The sequence below is a fragment of the Molossus molossus genome, unplaced genomic scaffold (genome assembly GCF_014108415.1).
Source record: "Molossus molossus isolate mMolMol1 unplaced genomic scaffold, mMolMol1.p scaffold_m16_p_18, whole genome shotgun sequence".
NCBI lineage: Eukaryota > Metazoa > Chordata > Mammalia > Chiroptera > Molossidae > Molossus > Molossus molossus.
Genome location: NW_023425353.1, coordinates 26,038,306 through 26,052,473, shown reverse-complemented (window position 1 = coordinate 26,052,473; position 14,168 = coordinate 26,038,306). Strand labels below are relative to the sequence as shown.

The 14,168-nt window shown below is 48.6% G+C and overlaps 1 protein-coding gene across 1 annotated transcript in view; it reads right to left on the bottom strand.

Moving 5' to 3' along the window:
- Positions 1-14,168, bottom strand: part of SLC6A11 (solute carrier family 6 member 11) — a 117,219-nt gene that overhangs the window by 83,167 nt on the left and 19,884 nt on the right. Inside the window, exon 5 of the mRNA XM_036267369.1 lies at positions 6,491-6,623. Coding sequence (XP_036123262.1) covers positions 6,491-6,623 — 133 coding nt within the window. The remainder of the gene's footprint in view (positions 1-6,490; positions 6,624-14,168) is intronic.

Below are 14,168 nucleotides of genomic sequence, written 5' to 3'. Positions count from 1 at the left end.
TTTCAGGCTTATGAGGTCAGGGAGAGGAGCTGGGGGCAGAGATGGGCAGGATGAATTTGGCTGACGAATAAAAGCACGAGGACAGAGCAAGATAGTCTTTTCAACAAATGGTCATCCACATACAAAAACATTAATCTAGACACAGACCTTACATCCTTCATAAAATTAACTCAAAATGGATCACAGACTTAAATGTAAAACACAAAACTAGAAAACTCCTAGAAGATAATATAGGAGAAAATGTAGGTGACTTTAGGTATGGTGATGACTTTTTAGATGTAACACCACAGGCACAATCCATGAAAGAAACAGTTGACAGGAAGGGCTTCATGAAACCTGAAAACTTCTCTGTGAAAGACAAGCCACAGACTGGGAGAAAATATTTGCAAAAGACACATCTGATAAAGGACTGTTATCCAAAATACACAAAGAACTCTTAGAGCTCAACATTAAGAAAACAAATAACCCAATTACAAAATGGACCAACAGTCACCTCACCAACGATATATAAGTAAGCACATGAAAAGATGCTCCATCATGTCATCAGGAAAATGAAAACTGAAACAACAGTGAGATGCCACAAGGCACCTGTGAGAATGGCCAAAATCTGTAACACTGACACCACCAAACACTGGCTGGATGCGGAGCGATAGGAGCTCTCATTCGGTACAAAGTGAGCCGCCACTTGCGAAGATGGTTTGGTGGTTTCTTAAGTAACAAAACATACTCTTACAATCATGCTCCTTGGTATGTATCCGAAGGAGTTGAAAACTTATGTCCACATAAGAACCTGTGCACAAATGTTTACAGCAACTTCATTCATAATTGCCAAAACTTGGAAGTACCCAAGATGTCCATCAGGTGAGTTGATAAATAAACTATAGTGCATCCAGACAACGGAATAGTTTTCTATTGATAAAAAGATAAAAAGAAATGGTAGCTTATGATAAAAAGAAATAAGCTACCAAACCATGAAAAGACATGGAGGAACCTTAAATGTATATTACTAAATAAAGGAAGTTAATCTGTAAAGGCTACATACTGTATGATTCCAACTATATGACATTTTGGAAAAGGGAAAAGTATGGAGACAGTGAGCTGATGAGGAGTTATCAGGGGATGGGGAAGGGGGAGAAGAGTAAGCAGGGAACAGCGGGTTTTTAGAGTAGTGCAACTATTCTGCATGGTACTACAATGATAGATACGTGTCCCTATACGTATGTCCAAACCCACAGAATATACCACACTAAGAGTGAACCCTAATGTACACTCTGGGTGTTTATGATGTGTCAGTGTGGGTCTATCAGTTACAACTAACATTGTAGTACCATCTTCGGAAGTGGCGGCTCATTTTGCACTGAATAAGAGCTCCCATCACTCTGCATCCGGCCAGTGTTTGTTGAGAGATATTGATAAGGGGGGGAGGCTAAATATGTGTGGGGGCTGGGGCGTATGGGAAGTCTCTGTACTTTTGTTCAATTTTGCTGTGAACCTAAATATGCTCTAAAAAAGTCTTTAAAAACAACCCAAGGACATAGGAAAATTACCAAGATATCTTCATGCTCTCTCCAGTCACTTGATTTCAATTATTTGTTTTCCAATTATCCAGACTGAAACTGTTTATCATTGAGAAGATGACAAGTTACAAACAGCCTGAATGTTTCCCGGTAAAGAAAGCAAGTATTTCAGAATCCTCCATGTTCTCAGGACTCAATCTATAATCAAGAAAGGTTTTTATGTAGTTTTTGAATCCAGATATCTGGAGTTTCCAATAGTGTCTAAGAAGAGAAAGAGGAACGGTGCAGAACTACAACGGAAGCTATTGCACAGGGACAGGGAAATAAAAGGCTTCTGAGCCGCCTGCCATGTGCTCAGAACCGCAATGGACATGCTCACATTAAACCTGCACGTGAACTCCTGCTGGAAGTATTAGAACAGATGAGGACCAGCCTTAGGAAAGGCAGAGAGACCCAGGTTTGAAGCCCAGCTCTGCTCCTTTCTAGCGGGGAGGCCTTAGGCGAACTTGCAATCTCTCTGGGCTTCCACTTCCTTATCTGTAAACTAGGATTTGGACTTAAAAACCAAGGTGCTACCCAACTCTGACACACTACAGTCTAATATTACAGAGACAATTCTCAGCCATCAGAACCCCCACCTTCCTAGGATTTGATTCTCTAACTGTTCTATTGTTTACTGCCGGCATTAACATACTGAGTTGCAACTGCCTATCTGTCTGTGCCCGCCCTACTAGGCTGTATGCTGTGGGGGGACAAGACTAACAACTGTCCTCTCCATTATATCCCAGCACCTTGCAGGGAGCCCCAGGCACAGGTGGAATTCATTCATTCTACAAGTGTTTATTAAGCAAAGCTACGGGGCACCTTGCTACATACTGAAGCGGGCCCCTACTGAGTATCTCTCCAGCCCAGCGCAGCTTCTTCTGAGTAGTGGCTGCTCACTCTGACTCGGGGGAGACCCTGAATGCCAGCCTCTGTGACTCCGAAGACTGAAGTCCTTGAGGAGAGCACAGGAGAGGATGGAGCTAAAGGAACCTGCAGAGGTTGTACCTGGAGGAGATGCTAATGCCAGTGCAGCCTCCCAGCCAGTGCACTGCCCGCTGGGCCAGTAGGGAGCACTGTCAGGCCTTCACCTGTGGCCTGTCACAGCCTCACAAGTGATCTACTAATTCCTGACCTGAACTTAAATCCCCACGTAGACAACCACCCGCCGAAAGGCTGAGCCTGAAGTGTGTGCCTCCGGGAACCAGGGACACGCTCGTTGAATTCAAGCTGGGCGTAGTTTTTTACCTTGGAGAAAGGAGGAGGCTGGGAACTATTTCTTAAGTGAGTAAAATTGCAGAAATTTCTGCTGAGGTCTGAATATAGGAAGTGGGAGGAGAGGGTTCTCCTTCCTTGAACAGCTTCATGAAAGCAGCTCTGGCCAGGGCCCAGCAGGCGAGAGGCAGTGCGACCTCTGCCCTCTCGTGAAGACTCAGATGACTCCGTGTTTATTTTTAGGTGGTTTTGACAGAACCCAACAAACCTTTGGACACTGGGCTCATGCCCAAGGTGAGGTGAGAATCAGTAACAAAAGCATCAGACCCTCTCTTGAAGAGCCTATGTGCCAGCCAGGGACCCCTGGTTCCCCAAAACTGTCCGATTTGGTCCACAGAACCTTGTCATTTATAAACAGCTGGTGAGCTGGGCCACCAGGCTCTAGTTCCTGACCAACACTTGACACTCTCTGTGTGGCCTCAGACAACTTTCTTTCCCTCTCTGAGCCTCAGTTTCCTCATCCATTAAATAAGGGTGGGGGTGGACCACGTGGTCTCTAAGTGCCAGCAAACCTCATCTCATCCTGGATGCTAACCCTGGTCTTGGCCACGGAACATGGGAAGAGCCCTTAAAACCCAGCCATTAGGAAAATGCTTAATTAGCTCATCTGACTTCAGCATTTCCCCTAAAAACACAGTTAGTTCCAGCTCTAACCAACAACCATCGAGTACCTGTTGTGTACTAAGCTAACTCATTAACTTCAGAATCAGCCCATAAGAAAATTGTCATTGTCCCCACAGATGACAGGCATGAGGGTACATTCATCCAGAGCACTGGCTATGCGATCACCAAGGCCTGGTAAATCCTGGCCCTCCGCTTCCTACCCGAGGATCCTTGAGCACTTACTGAAGCCCTCCAAGCCTCAGCTGTCTCATCTGTAAAATGGAGATGATGCTAATCCCTGTCTCATGGTGGTGTTTCAGGTTTCAATGCGATGGGCATGTGAAGTGCTCAATAACTGGTAACTATTACCTGTTGCTACCTACACATATTATTACCATTTCTATCTTTACCATTTCTACGAGAGATGAGAAAAAGTAGACTCAAAGAAGGCATGTGAGAAAACATCACTCAACACACCACGGTTCTAAATTTTAATCGAGCCCACAGACAGGCAAGGTGGGTCAGCACTGAGGTACAAAGTGGCCATGTACCTCTGGCCAGGCCACTCACCTCTTAGTCTCAGGGTCTCCACCTATAAGACAGAGGCAACATCTCCCCAGTTCATGCGATCCGTGTGCTAAGGTAGACAGAAAGCCCCTGGTAGAGTGCACAGTGAGCAGAAGGCCATGCAGGGATGCTCCCCCCTTCTCATATGTCTCTTCTGAAATCCCCAAAATGTAGCCTGCCAGTCCTTCCTTGAAACCTCTGTTCCTGCATTAGAATTCTCTGACAGAAAAAAAACAAAAACACACCTCTAACATGCAGGTTCAAAGGCAAGTGGCCCTCCTGTGGGACTGAGCTTTCTCCTGAGGGCTAAGTGGAACCACATTTTTCCACAGCCCATGTCCTGGGGAGCTCAAGTCCACACATACACGTGGACAAAACCTCATCCAAGCAGCCCTCCCCACAACCACACACACGCCACCCAGCCCAGCCCTGCTGGCCTCAGCATCAACTCCGGAGGAGGTATAATGGTAGGAGAAGCAATAGTGATACCAACCATGACACCTCCTTCCTCCCCTTACGGTTCATGGTGCACATTCCCTGTCAGCTGAGTAGGGCAGAGGCTGTGTTTCATCCACCGTTAGAGACTCGCTGAATAATGCTAGGTACAGAATAGATATTCAGAAACTATTTCTTGTATGAATATTATCTTTATAACAAGATTTAAAAAAAAAAATCACCAACACTCAGCACTTACTATTAACTACACACCCTGCTAAGCACTGAACATACATCTTTGCATTTCCTCCTGGCAACCACCCCATAAGGCAAGCTCAGCTATCAGCCCTGTTTTACAGAAAAGGGAACTGAGGATCAGAGAAGTTAAGCGATGTGCCCAGGGTAACAGGCAGTGAGTGACAGACCTGAGATGTGAATCCTGGTTCCAAACCCTGGCTCTTATCCCCTCCAGCCATTCTCCTCCTCTTTAGCCAGAAGGGTAGCAGAGAGGGGGACAGGAGCAACATATATGTAGTCTGAAGAAGTAGATCAAGAATGCAATAATTTTTATATTTGGAAAACCAGAAAAATCCTTTTGTCTTTATGATGCAAACTGGAGAAAGCCAAGATCAGCAAAATCATCTTGGTTGAAGGAACATAAGTCTCTGTTCGACTCAGGCCTCAGCTTCCTTAGAGCCCACAGCACGGGGCTTGTTGATCTTTCTTCCGTGCTCTCCTGACTTTCCTCCTGTAGGTCCACCCACCATCAACATTCTAGCACGTTCCTCTTGATTCCACCTACCACTGGGGGAGCTGAGGGGACCATCTTTTGTAAAAGGGTCCAGAGCTGACAAGTTCTTGTTCGGAGGTTTTGTTTCCAGCTCCTGACCCAGACAGTAACTTGTAATCAAGTGTATGAGTGGCTGCCTACCAGAAGCAGGCAGGCAAGGAGTCATGCTGTTGGTCAGGCTGACCCAAGTATAAACTAAACTTCATTTTCCTCAAGAAAAAATGAGTGGCACAGAGGAGGAAACTAATGGCATTGATGCTCAGCCACAGGATCAGGGCAATAGGTAATGGTGGGGACTGTGGCCAACCACGTATCCTTAAAAGGAGGTGGTTGCTGCTAGCTCAGCCACATTCTGCCATGTAGGCATGCAGGTTCAGTACGGCCAAATCATTCCACTTTCCATGGGATGCCAGAATCCTGTTTCCTTTTCCCATGTGAAATTTTCTAATTTCTAAATGTTGGAAACAATTAAAAAAAAAAAGTACAATACATCAGTAGGCTGAACTTGGCCACGAGCTACACATTTACGGTCCCTATTGATCCTTGTGGCACAGATTGCTATGCTCACCAGACATCCCTGTGGTCCCCTACATTTCCCGGCCTACTTGCAATTAGGTGCAGCTGTGCCTCAGGTTCTGGCCGGCAGTCACGCCTGGAGGAGCCACGGTAACTACCAGGGCAGGGCAGTCAAGAGCCACTCTGTCCTCCCATTTCTCTTCACTGAAGAGGCGCCAACCCTGAAGGCCACGTGGTGCAGATGGCACAGGAAAGCAGTACATGCAAGTGTCTGCCCTTCCTTCCACAGACCCCAGGTAGGCGAGATCTTGGGGTGTGTCAGTGGAGGCAGCTAGCGTTCCCTGCACTAGCACACTCCTGGAGCACATGTCTTAAGCACAAAGAACGACACGGTAGTAGTTTAGCACTTCCTACTTTTCAAAGAACTTTAACTCCCCTTTCCATGTGTGACTCTCAACTCAGTAAGAAGACAGGATAAGGCTTTGTTATTCCACAGATGAGCAAACGGAGGCTCAGAAGGTAGAAGTGAATAGCCCTGAGCGGTGTGACAAATAAGTGGTGGACTGGGATTCCAGCTGTGGAAGACTAAGTGGACTCCCTGTCCAGTGCTCCTCATACTTCCCAACTTAAGATCTGGCCTTTGCAACATGAACTTCCTGGCACTCTCTGGGTCACCTGTGGGCTCACACAGAACAACTCGCACTTTCCCATGCCCACGCTAGTTGCCTGAAGATGCACCTCTTACCTTTCCTGTGGACTTGGTTCCCTTCCAGATACAGAAGTAGCAGATGGTCCAGGCTGCCAAGAGACACAAGGCCAGCTCCCAGCGGAGATTCCCAATGTGCTCAATCCCATCCGAGATGGCCAGGACCCGGCGCCTGCAGAAGAAAAGGCCATGGGTCACAGGGGCTGGAGAGGGCCTGACCCAACCAAACCTTGAGCAAAGCTAGTGCTGCAGTGGGCAGGGACAGCCCACTCATTCCTTCACCCACTACCCACCATTCACTCGGCATCCTCTGAGCCAAACCCACGGCTGGGTGTGGGGGCCTCAGAGACCCAACACCCTGGTTTCATGGATTCACTCCAAGCGGGAAAAGGAGGCCCAGTTAGCAGACGGTTTATAACACAACATCGTAAGGATATGATGGGAGAAGCATAGGGCCTTTGGTTAGACCAAGACTCCTCTAGTCTACCTCAGGGTGCTGGGAGACCACAGGAGAGTCCAGACACACTCAGGTTCCTCCCTCAGGAAGATCACACACCTTGGCCTGCTGAACTCAAGGGTGGCCACTGGACTTGCTTTGGCCAATGGCACCTGTGTCACTTCAGACAGAAGCTTGAAGAGCCAGATGGTGTGATTCACCATGTCCTTTTCTCTACTGCTGCTGTCAGGACAGAAGCATGTGTCAAGATGGAGCCTCTGGAAGCCGAGTTCCTGAGTGACGACATGAACCCTCTCGGCACCCTCCATCAGAAGTGTTACATGAACAAGAAATGAATTCTGCTCTCTTTAAGCTACTGAGATCTTTGGAGGTGTTTGTTACTGCAGCATAAACCGACCTATCCTGACTACTATAGGGGGCCAGGGAAAGCTTGCTGGAAGAAGTGCTATTTAAGGCCACTGTGAAAAATGATGGAATTTAGCCAGGAGAGGAAGGGGTAAAGATTGTTTTAGGTAGAAGGAATAACATTAGCAAAGGCCAGAAAACAGGAATGGGGTACCTGAGGAATGCTGGAGCACAGCAATCAGAGGGAAAAGCAGAGAAGGCAAACAGAAGCATCATCAGGAGCCTTGAGCAGCATGCCAAGGGGCAGGGGTGTCCCAGAAGGCCCTGGTCACAGGAGAGAGAGGACCCCTGGGTGCTCTGAGCCAATGCTTCTAGCCACGCTGGCCTAGAACCCATCAATTCTTCAGAGTTGACACAGGTCTGGCTCCCAGAGCCCATGCCTGGGGTTTGTGTTTCTTCAAAGTCAAACTCGCCACGCTCCATATTGTGCTGAACTATGGCACCAACACAAATCCCCTCCGAACTTGCTCCACGAACCCCATCCCGGCTGCCAAACCACCCCCACCAGACCACGCCAGTCTCCTCGGCGCTCTGGGAACGTCCTTTGAGAAAGCAGCTCCCATCCCACCAAGCATGAAAGCCTCCCTCAGTGTCTGTCTCCCTGGGAATCCGCTTGGGGCCTGATTCTGCATTAATTACTCAATGACACCAATTAGCACTGGTCTGCAGGCTCCTTCCAGACCCAACCCCCACAGGAGAAATCAGACGGGGCCCCCAAACAAAATTGGGCTGTGTACGGCCATGGATTTACTCAAAAGGAAACCAGCTCCCAGATCAATAACCTGAAGTAGGAACATCCACATAAATATGCATTTACTGATCAACTACTTGTGCCAGGCATTGTTAACACTAAGGCGCTGAGCTGAGGAGAAGGTGCACATGGCATGGCTCTTGTCCTTAACCAGGAAAAGTTAGACATGAAAGAAGTCCAGGTTATTTGAGAAAGAACGGAAATGGCCACATAGCTATAGCAAGAATTACTTTATTTGTGTATGTCTTAATAGTCTCTGGCTTTAACTTCTTTAAAAACTACAGGCTTTATTAAGTGAAACCCTAAGAGTATCTAAGAGCAGCATGATCCTTGTGGGGTGCTTGCCAAAAGACAAAAATTCCTGTGCCCCATCCCAGACCCACTGAAGTTCACATCTTTGCAGCATGGCCCCTGGGAAGCTGCATTTTGCTACATTTCCCCAAGGATTACGCAAACACGGTAAGGCTTGAGCACCACAGAAGTAAAATTTCCTGGCAAGGACGGAATGACCTACCAACTCCACCTGAATAGTTTTCAACCTTTATTTTATTTTATATTTTTGGTGGGGTTGGGGGACTTAGGGAGGGAGTCAGGGATCCTTTGAGAAGCTACTTACTCACCAGAGAAATACCCTGATGCACCCCCACACTCCCAACATTCTGCAGGAACTTCAAGGGCTCACTAACCCTCTTGTCTCCCGATGAAGAGCCTTGTAGACAACATATACCCACCATCCTACAAAATGCCCCTCAAAGCGCCCTGAAAGCCCATCAGCTGGTGAATGAGAAGGGACCACCCAGAGCAGGAAGGAAAGTGTGTCACGGCAGATGGACAGGACCCGGGAGTGCTCTGTGCCGCTCCACGCTGGCCTCTGAATTTTTCATCAAAGAAACACTTCTACCAGGTCCTCCGCTAGCAGGGATGCACGCACACACATGCCTTCTTGTTGAGGTAGTTGTTTTCTGAACCAGGAGACCGAAAGCTGGAAGCCACACAGAGACAGAGAAAGAAGGGAGCCGACCAGCCAGGAGTGGGCTGGCGCAGGTCCCCTCTCTTCCACATTTTGGATGCCGCAAACTTTTGAGTCATGCAGCCTGCTTCGGTGCCCTCTCGCTTAATTGAACAATTTAATTCCCAGAATGGGAAGCAGATTACTAAACACTATGCGGGATGAATTGCTCTTCTATTTCACCAGACGCTATTTGAAAACATCCTCCAACTATTTTCTTTAGGTTTTACCAGCGCTGACTCTAACTAGCCATGGACCTTGGGTCTCTAAAGAAAGGGGGCTTGGGGAGCCAGTTCTCAGCCTGCAGGGCCGTGGGGTTGTTTTGAAACCCACAAGGGCAGCCTTTGAGAGCATGGGGGCTGGGCGCTCAGCTCTGGGGACTTGGAGAAGGCACCGCTCTTCCTGGGAAAAAGCTTTCTTAATGACCTACCCCCATGAAGCACTGGGACAGAAGAAAGGTCTGAATAAGGAAGAGTTTGCTGCCAACACCCTGGCAAAAAAAGGACCTAGGACCAGACCTCCCAATACCGTCCAGGGAGCGGGAAATGTTGAAGACTAAATGAGGCCCCCGAGAGGGATTCATTTGCTCGGGTAGTATCATGCACCTTCTGTGAGCCAGGCACAGAAGCAGCTTCTTCGCGAAGCATCTTTTTCAGGCCATGAGAGTAAACTATTTCCGGAGATTTACACCTAGAGGCAGAAATCTCAGAGCTTGGAGGGAAGATGCCTGTGCTTCTCCAGCCGCTGGCACATACAGAAATGGGCTGGGCTCGAGTTCCAGTTCTGCTCCTTCCCAGCTGTGTGACTTTGTGTAGTGGACATCACCTCTCTGGGTCTCGGCTTCCTCATCTGTAAAATGGGGGCGATCATACCTCCCTTCTACAGGTGTTCAACCACAAACTCCTCTAATCCTCTCAACAAACCTGGAAGTAGGTACAATTATTTTCACCATTTCAAAGACGGAAAAACTGAGGTACAGAGAGGTTAATAACTTGCTCAAAATCATACCACAAACATATAACAGAGCTGTAAATTGAACCCCGGGATCCTGACTCCAGAGCCCATACTTTCAGCCACAATGTTAACTCCTAGATTCTCCTGTAAGATGAAAATCAATGCCTTCCTCTCTTCTTTATAAATCAGAGCTATGGTAAATGCATGCCCAAAGCTACCTTGTGTGCTAGGTAAAAGGAGTGTACAGTGTGTGCCCTTTATGCATTTATTAGTCTATACAACTAACACTTATTGAAGTGTCTTCAGTGTACCAGCTACTGCGTTATGCCCAGGGGGCCTAGTGTTGTGGTCTGGAGGAAGGCAGATGAGTAAACAGGACATGGGGGGTTATGACAGAAGAGCAGGGGACCCTGGACCTGGCCAACATCAGGATGTAGAGGTGGAGGTGGGTCCCGCCTGACAGTTAGTGAGCAAAGGAGAGTTAGCGATGGAGGGTTAGCTCAGAAGAAAGGGGGCATTTGGGGGCTGAAAGGCCACGAGGGAAAAAGGTTCAGTGAGGCCAGGGCAGGCATGGCATGTCGAGTCAAAGCAGAAGCCAGGGTGAACGACGGAGGCGAGGACACGGCTGGAGTGGTGAGCAAGGGCTAGAAGGAGCCTTCCTGAGGGTGATGGAAGCATGAAAGCATCTTAAACAGAGGTGAGACCACATCAGATTCATGTCTCAGAAAACTCTGGCTGCAGTGGAAGAATGGGCAGGAAGGGTGGAATGGAGCAGGGTGTCTAGTGCAGAGAATCTTGCTTGCATTTGGACAGTCAGGAGGGTCTGGACTGAGGTAGGGGAATGGCCCTGGAGGGAAACTGCTGGGTTTGAGCAGCAGAGGTACAGGTGGCAAGTAGCAGGGAAGAGGAATTCTAGGCTGACACCCAGGTTTGGACCTGGGTGGGTGTCAGATCATTAGCTGAGCAGGAGAGAACTGTGCAGTGGGGTAGAGGAAAAGTAAGAATCAATCTTTTAGACAAGATGATTTTGAGGTGCTTGTGGGACACACAGGGACCTGCAATGCCCCAAGGCAACTAGGTCTCGCTGCAAAGCTCAGAAAAGAGATGCAGGGAGGAGATCAGGGTGTCCTGGGAAAACATGGGGCATTGGAGAAAGGGAGGAAGAGGGTCTACAGCAGAGCCCCTGGACCCCCAACATCTATGGAGCAGAGAGAGGCAGTGGGGAAACCTTGAAGGAGGCGCAGAAGGGCCAGCAGAAAGGCAGGGAGCACCCAGAGAAGGTGGTACGCCCCGACACGGAGGGAGAGGGGAGAGCACTCTAGAAGGGGAAGCAGCCCATGTGCCAAGCACTGCAGAGCAGCCTGTCGAGAGGAGAGTGTCTGTGAGATGTGGGACCAGGAGGGGTGTGCCAGGTGAGGAGAGCTGCCTGCCTGGGAGGGCACTTCGGGGGCATGATGAAGAGGAGAGGGGAAGGGAGAGCCTGGTGAGGCAGCTCTTTGGAGAAGCTGGGCTCTGACGGGTCAGAGATATCGGTACCTAAAGGGGCCACAGGGCACAAGAGCTGTTTTACTTACATTTGTTTTGTTTTCAGGTTGGTGAGACTCCAATAGTTCACGGGGAAGGGCCAGGAGGGAGGGAGAAGTTGCAGTTGCAGGAGGGAATAGGGGATATGAGAAGAGAGAAGGGGGTCGAGGTCCCAGAGACAGAGACAGGGACAGAATCCACAGGTGGAGATGTTTCTACAGGAGCGGGAGGAGAAGAGTTGGGGAAACAGAAAGGCGAGTCTAAAAGCAAACTCTGTCCATGTTGAGAGACCCCAGAGGACGGGATGAGGAGCTGGCAGTGGAGGGACAGTGGCAGGTGCCACCTGAGAGTCCTCACATCTCAGCCATTCAGTTCTCACTGTGAAGGCGTTATTATACTCATTTTACAGGTAGGGAAACTGAGCCCGGGTAGGTGAAGCAACTTGTCCAGAGTGGAGCTTGAACCCAGGTTCTTCTGATGCCCACACACTGGATGCCTCACCAGAATCCGACCCCAGAGACAGGACGCAGGTTGCTCAAGGCCCCTGACTCCTTGGGTATCACCTCCCTCCCCTTTCTCTCGCACACACGCAGGGGCCGAGTCTGGAGGGAAGGAAACAGCCTCACACCTGGAGCTTCCCTTCCAAACACTCCAGCTTCCAGGGCCAGGGGTGTCTGACTAGAGGAGCAGAGGCAAGGCTGCCCCCTCCCCAAAGCCACAGCCGAGAGCCTGGGAGAGGCCGTGTGGGAACGGCTCCCAGCCCGGCCTGGGGAGGCCTCATCTTAATGTCCAGCACGGAGCCGGCAAACACATCACCTTTCTTAAACCTGCCACAGAGAAAAGTTCTGCCAGGGACGCAGAGACCGCCCTAAAAGCTGGCACTGAGGAGCTGGGCTATAAATAGCCTTGCTCGGTCCTCCTTTTTGGTCTCCCAAAGCAACAAACAAAAAAAGGCCCATCACCAAAACAAATGTGCCTTCCCTGCCCCCTTCAGAATCCCTCCGCCTTTGAGGTTCTGCTCACTTCCCTGGGAAGAGGTGCAGGCCCCCAACTCTTCGCGTATGGGGCCTGCTCCTGCAAAGCCCACAGCTGAGGTCTTAAACCCAGCGGGGGACTCAAAGCAAGGACCGCTCCTAGGCAAGAAACGAAGGCTTTTGCACCGTGCATTCATGCAGCAGATAGTTTCAGGGTGAGAACTCCATGCTGAGTGTCCTAAGGACCAGAGCTACAGTGATGAGTGAGGCAGGTGTGCTCTGCCCTCAGGGAGTTCACGACCTGGACATGGACAGCGGCCGCTTACATATCCTTCCTGCTTAGTCCTGAGATGAGTGCAACGATCATTCCATTTACAGGTAGGAAAACTCTGGCTCAGGGAAGTAACACACCCAGAAAAGCAGAGGCGGAACCTGAAGCCACATCTGCTCAACTTCAGAGGCAGAGCTTGGGCCCACCATCTCGTTTGGGGGAAGATGAAAAAGAAACTTGTCACTCAGGGGACACAATGAAGGACCTCAGTTGGCCTAAGGGGTCTAGAACAAATGCTCCAATTTCTTCTGTCACTGTAGAAATCCTTCTCCTGGGCCACACAGAAGTCCCCAAACACACCCTTGCACGTTCCAGAATTCATTCCCACTGTGTCCTCTGCCAGGAATGTCCTCAGTTCTCCCAAGTTTTCAAAATTCTATCTGTCCTTCAAGTACCAGCTCAAATAATACAAAGTCTCACAAAGGTTTCTTGGGTTCCCACTCATGCCCATAGGACTAGTCCCTCCTCCTATTTAAAGGTTAAGTGAGCATCCAACCATTGTGCACCAGGCACTAACTAGGTCAGGGGTCAGAGAAATTTTTTTCTGTAAAGGGTCAGAGAGTAAATATTTTAGGCTTTGCAAGGCCTGTGGTCTCTGTCCCAGCTACCCAACTTTATCCTTGTATTGTGAAGCCTCCATGGACAATTTGTAAATGAATGAATGTGGTGATCTTCCAATAAATCTTTATTTACAAAAAGAGGCAGCAGATGGGATTTGGCTGGTTGTCTTCTGACCCCTGCCCTAGTCTAATGGTTCCCAAAGAACACTAATCCTTCAAGACACCCTGAGCTCCCAGGTCACACTGGGATCTCATTTGAGAAAATGCTGTAGACTATAGTCCTCTTTAGAGAGTCTCAATGCTCATTAGAATATTAAAGTCTCTGAGAAGTCCTGAAATAAAGCTTTAAAGCTTTGTGTAACCCACTGTTCCCCAAATTTACATAGTATTCCCCACTAAACCACAATGAGATATTGCTTCACAGCCACTAGGATGGCTAAAATAAAAAAGACAATGACAAGTGTTCTCAAAGATGTGGAGAAATGGACCTCTCATATATTGTTGGTAGGAGTGCAAAATGGTTTAGTCACATTGCAAAAAAAACAGTTTGGCAGTTTCTGAGAAAGTTGAAACACAAAACTCAGCAATTTCACTCTTAGGTTATTCAAAATAGCCCCAAACTGAAAAGTACCCAATTGTCCATCACCTGAAGGAGGGACAAACAAAATGTAGTATATTGATACACTGAAATATTATTTAGCCACAAAAAGGAATGGATTAATGAAATATGCTGTAACATGGGTGAACCTTGA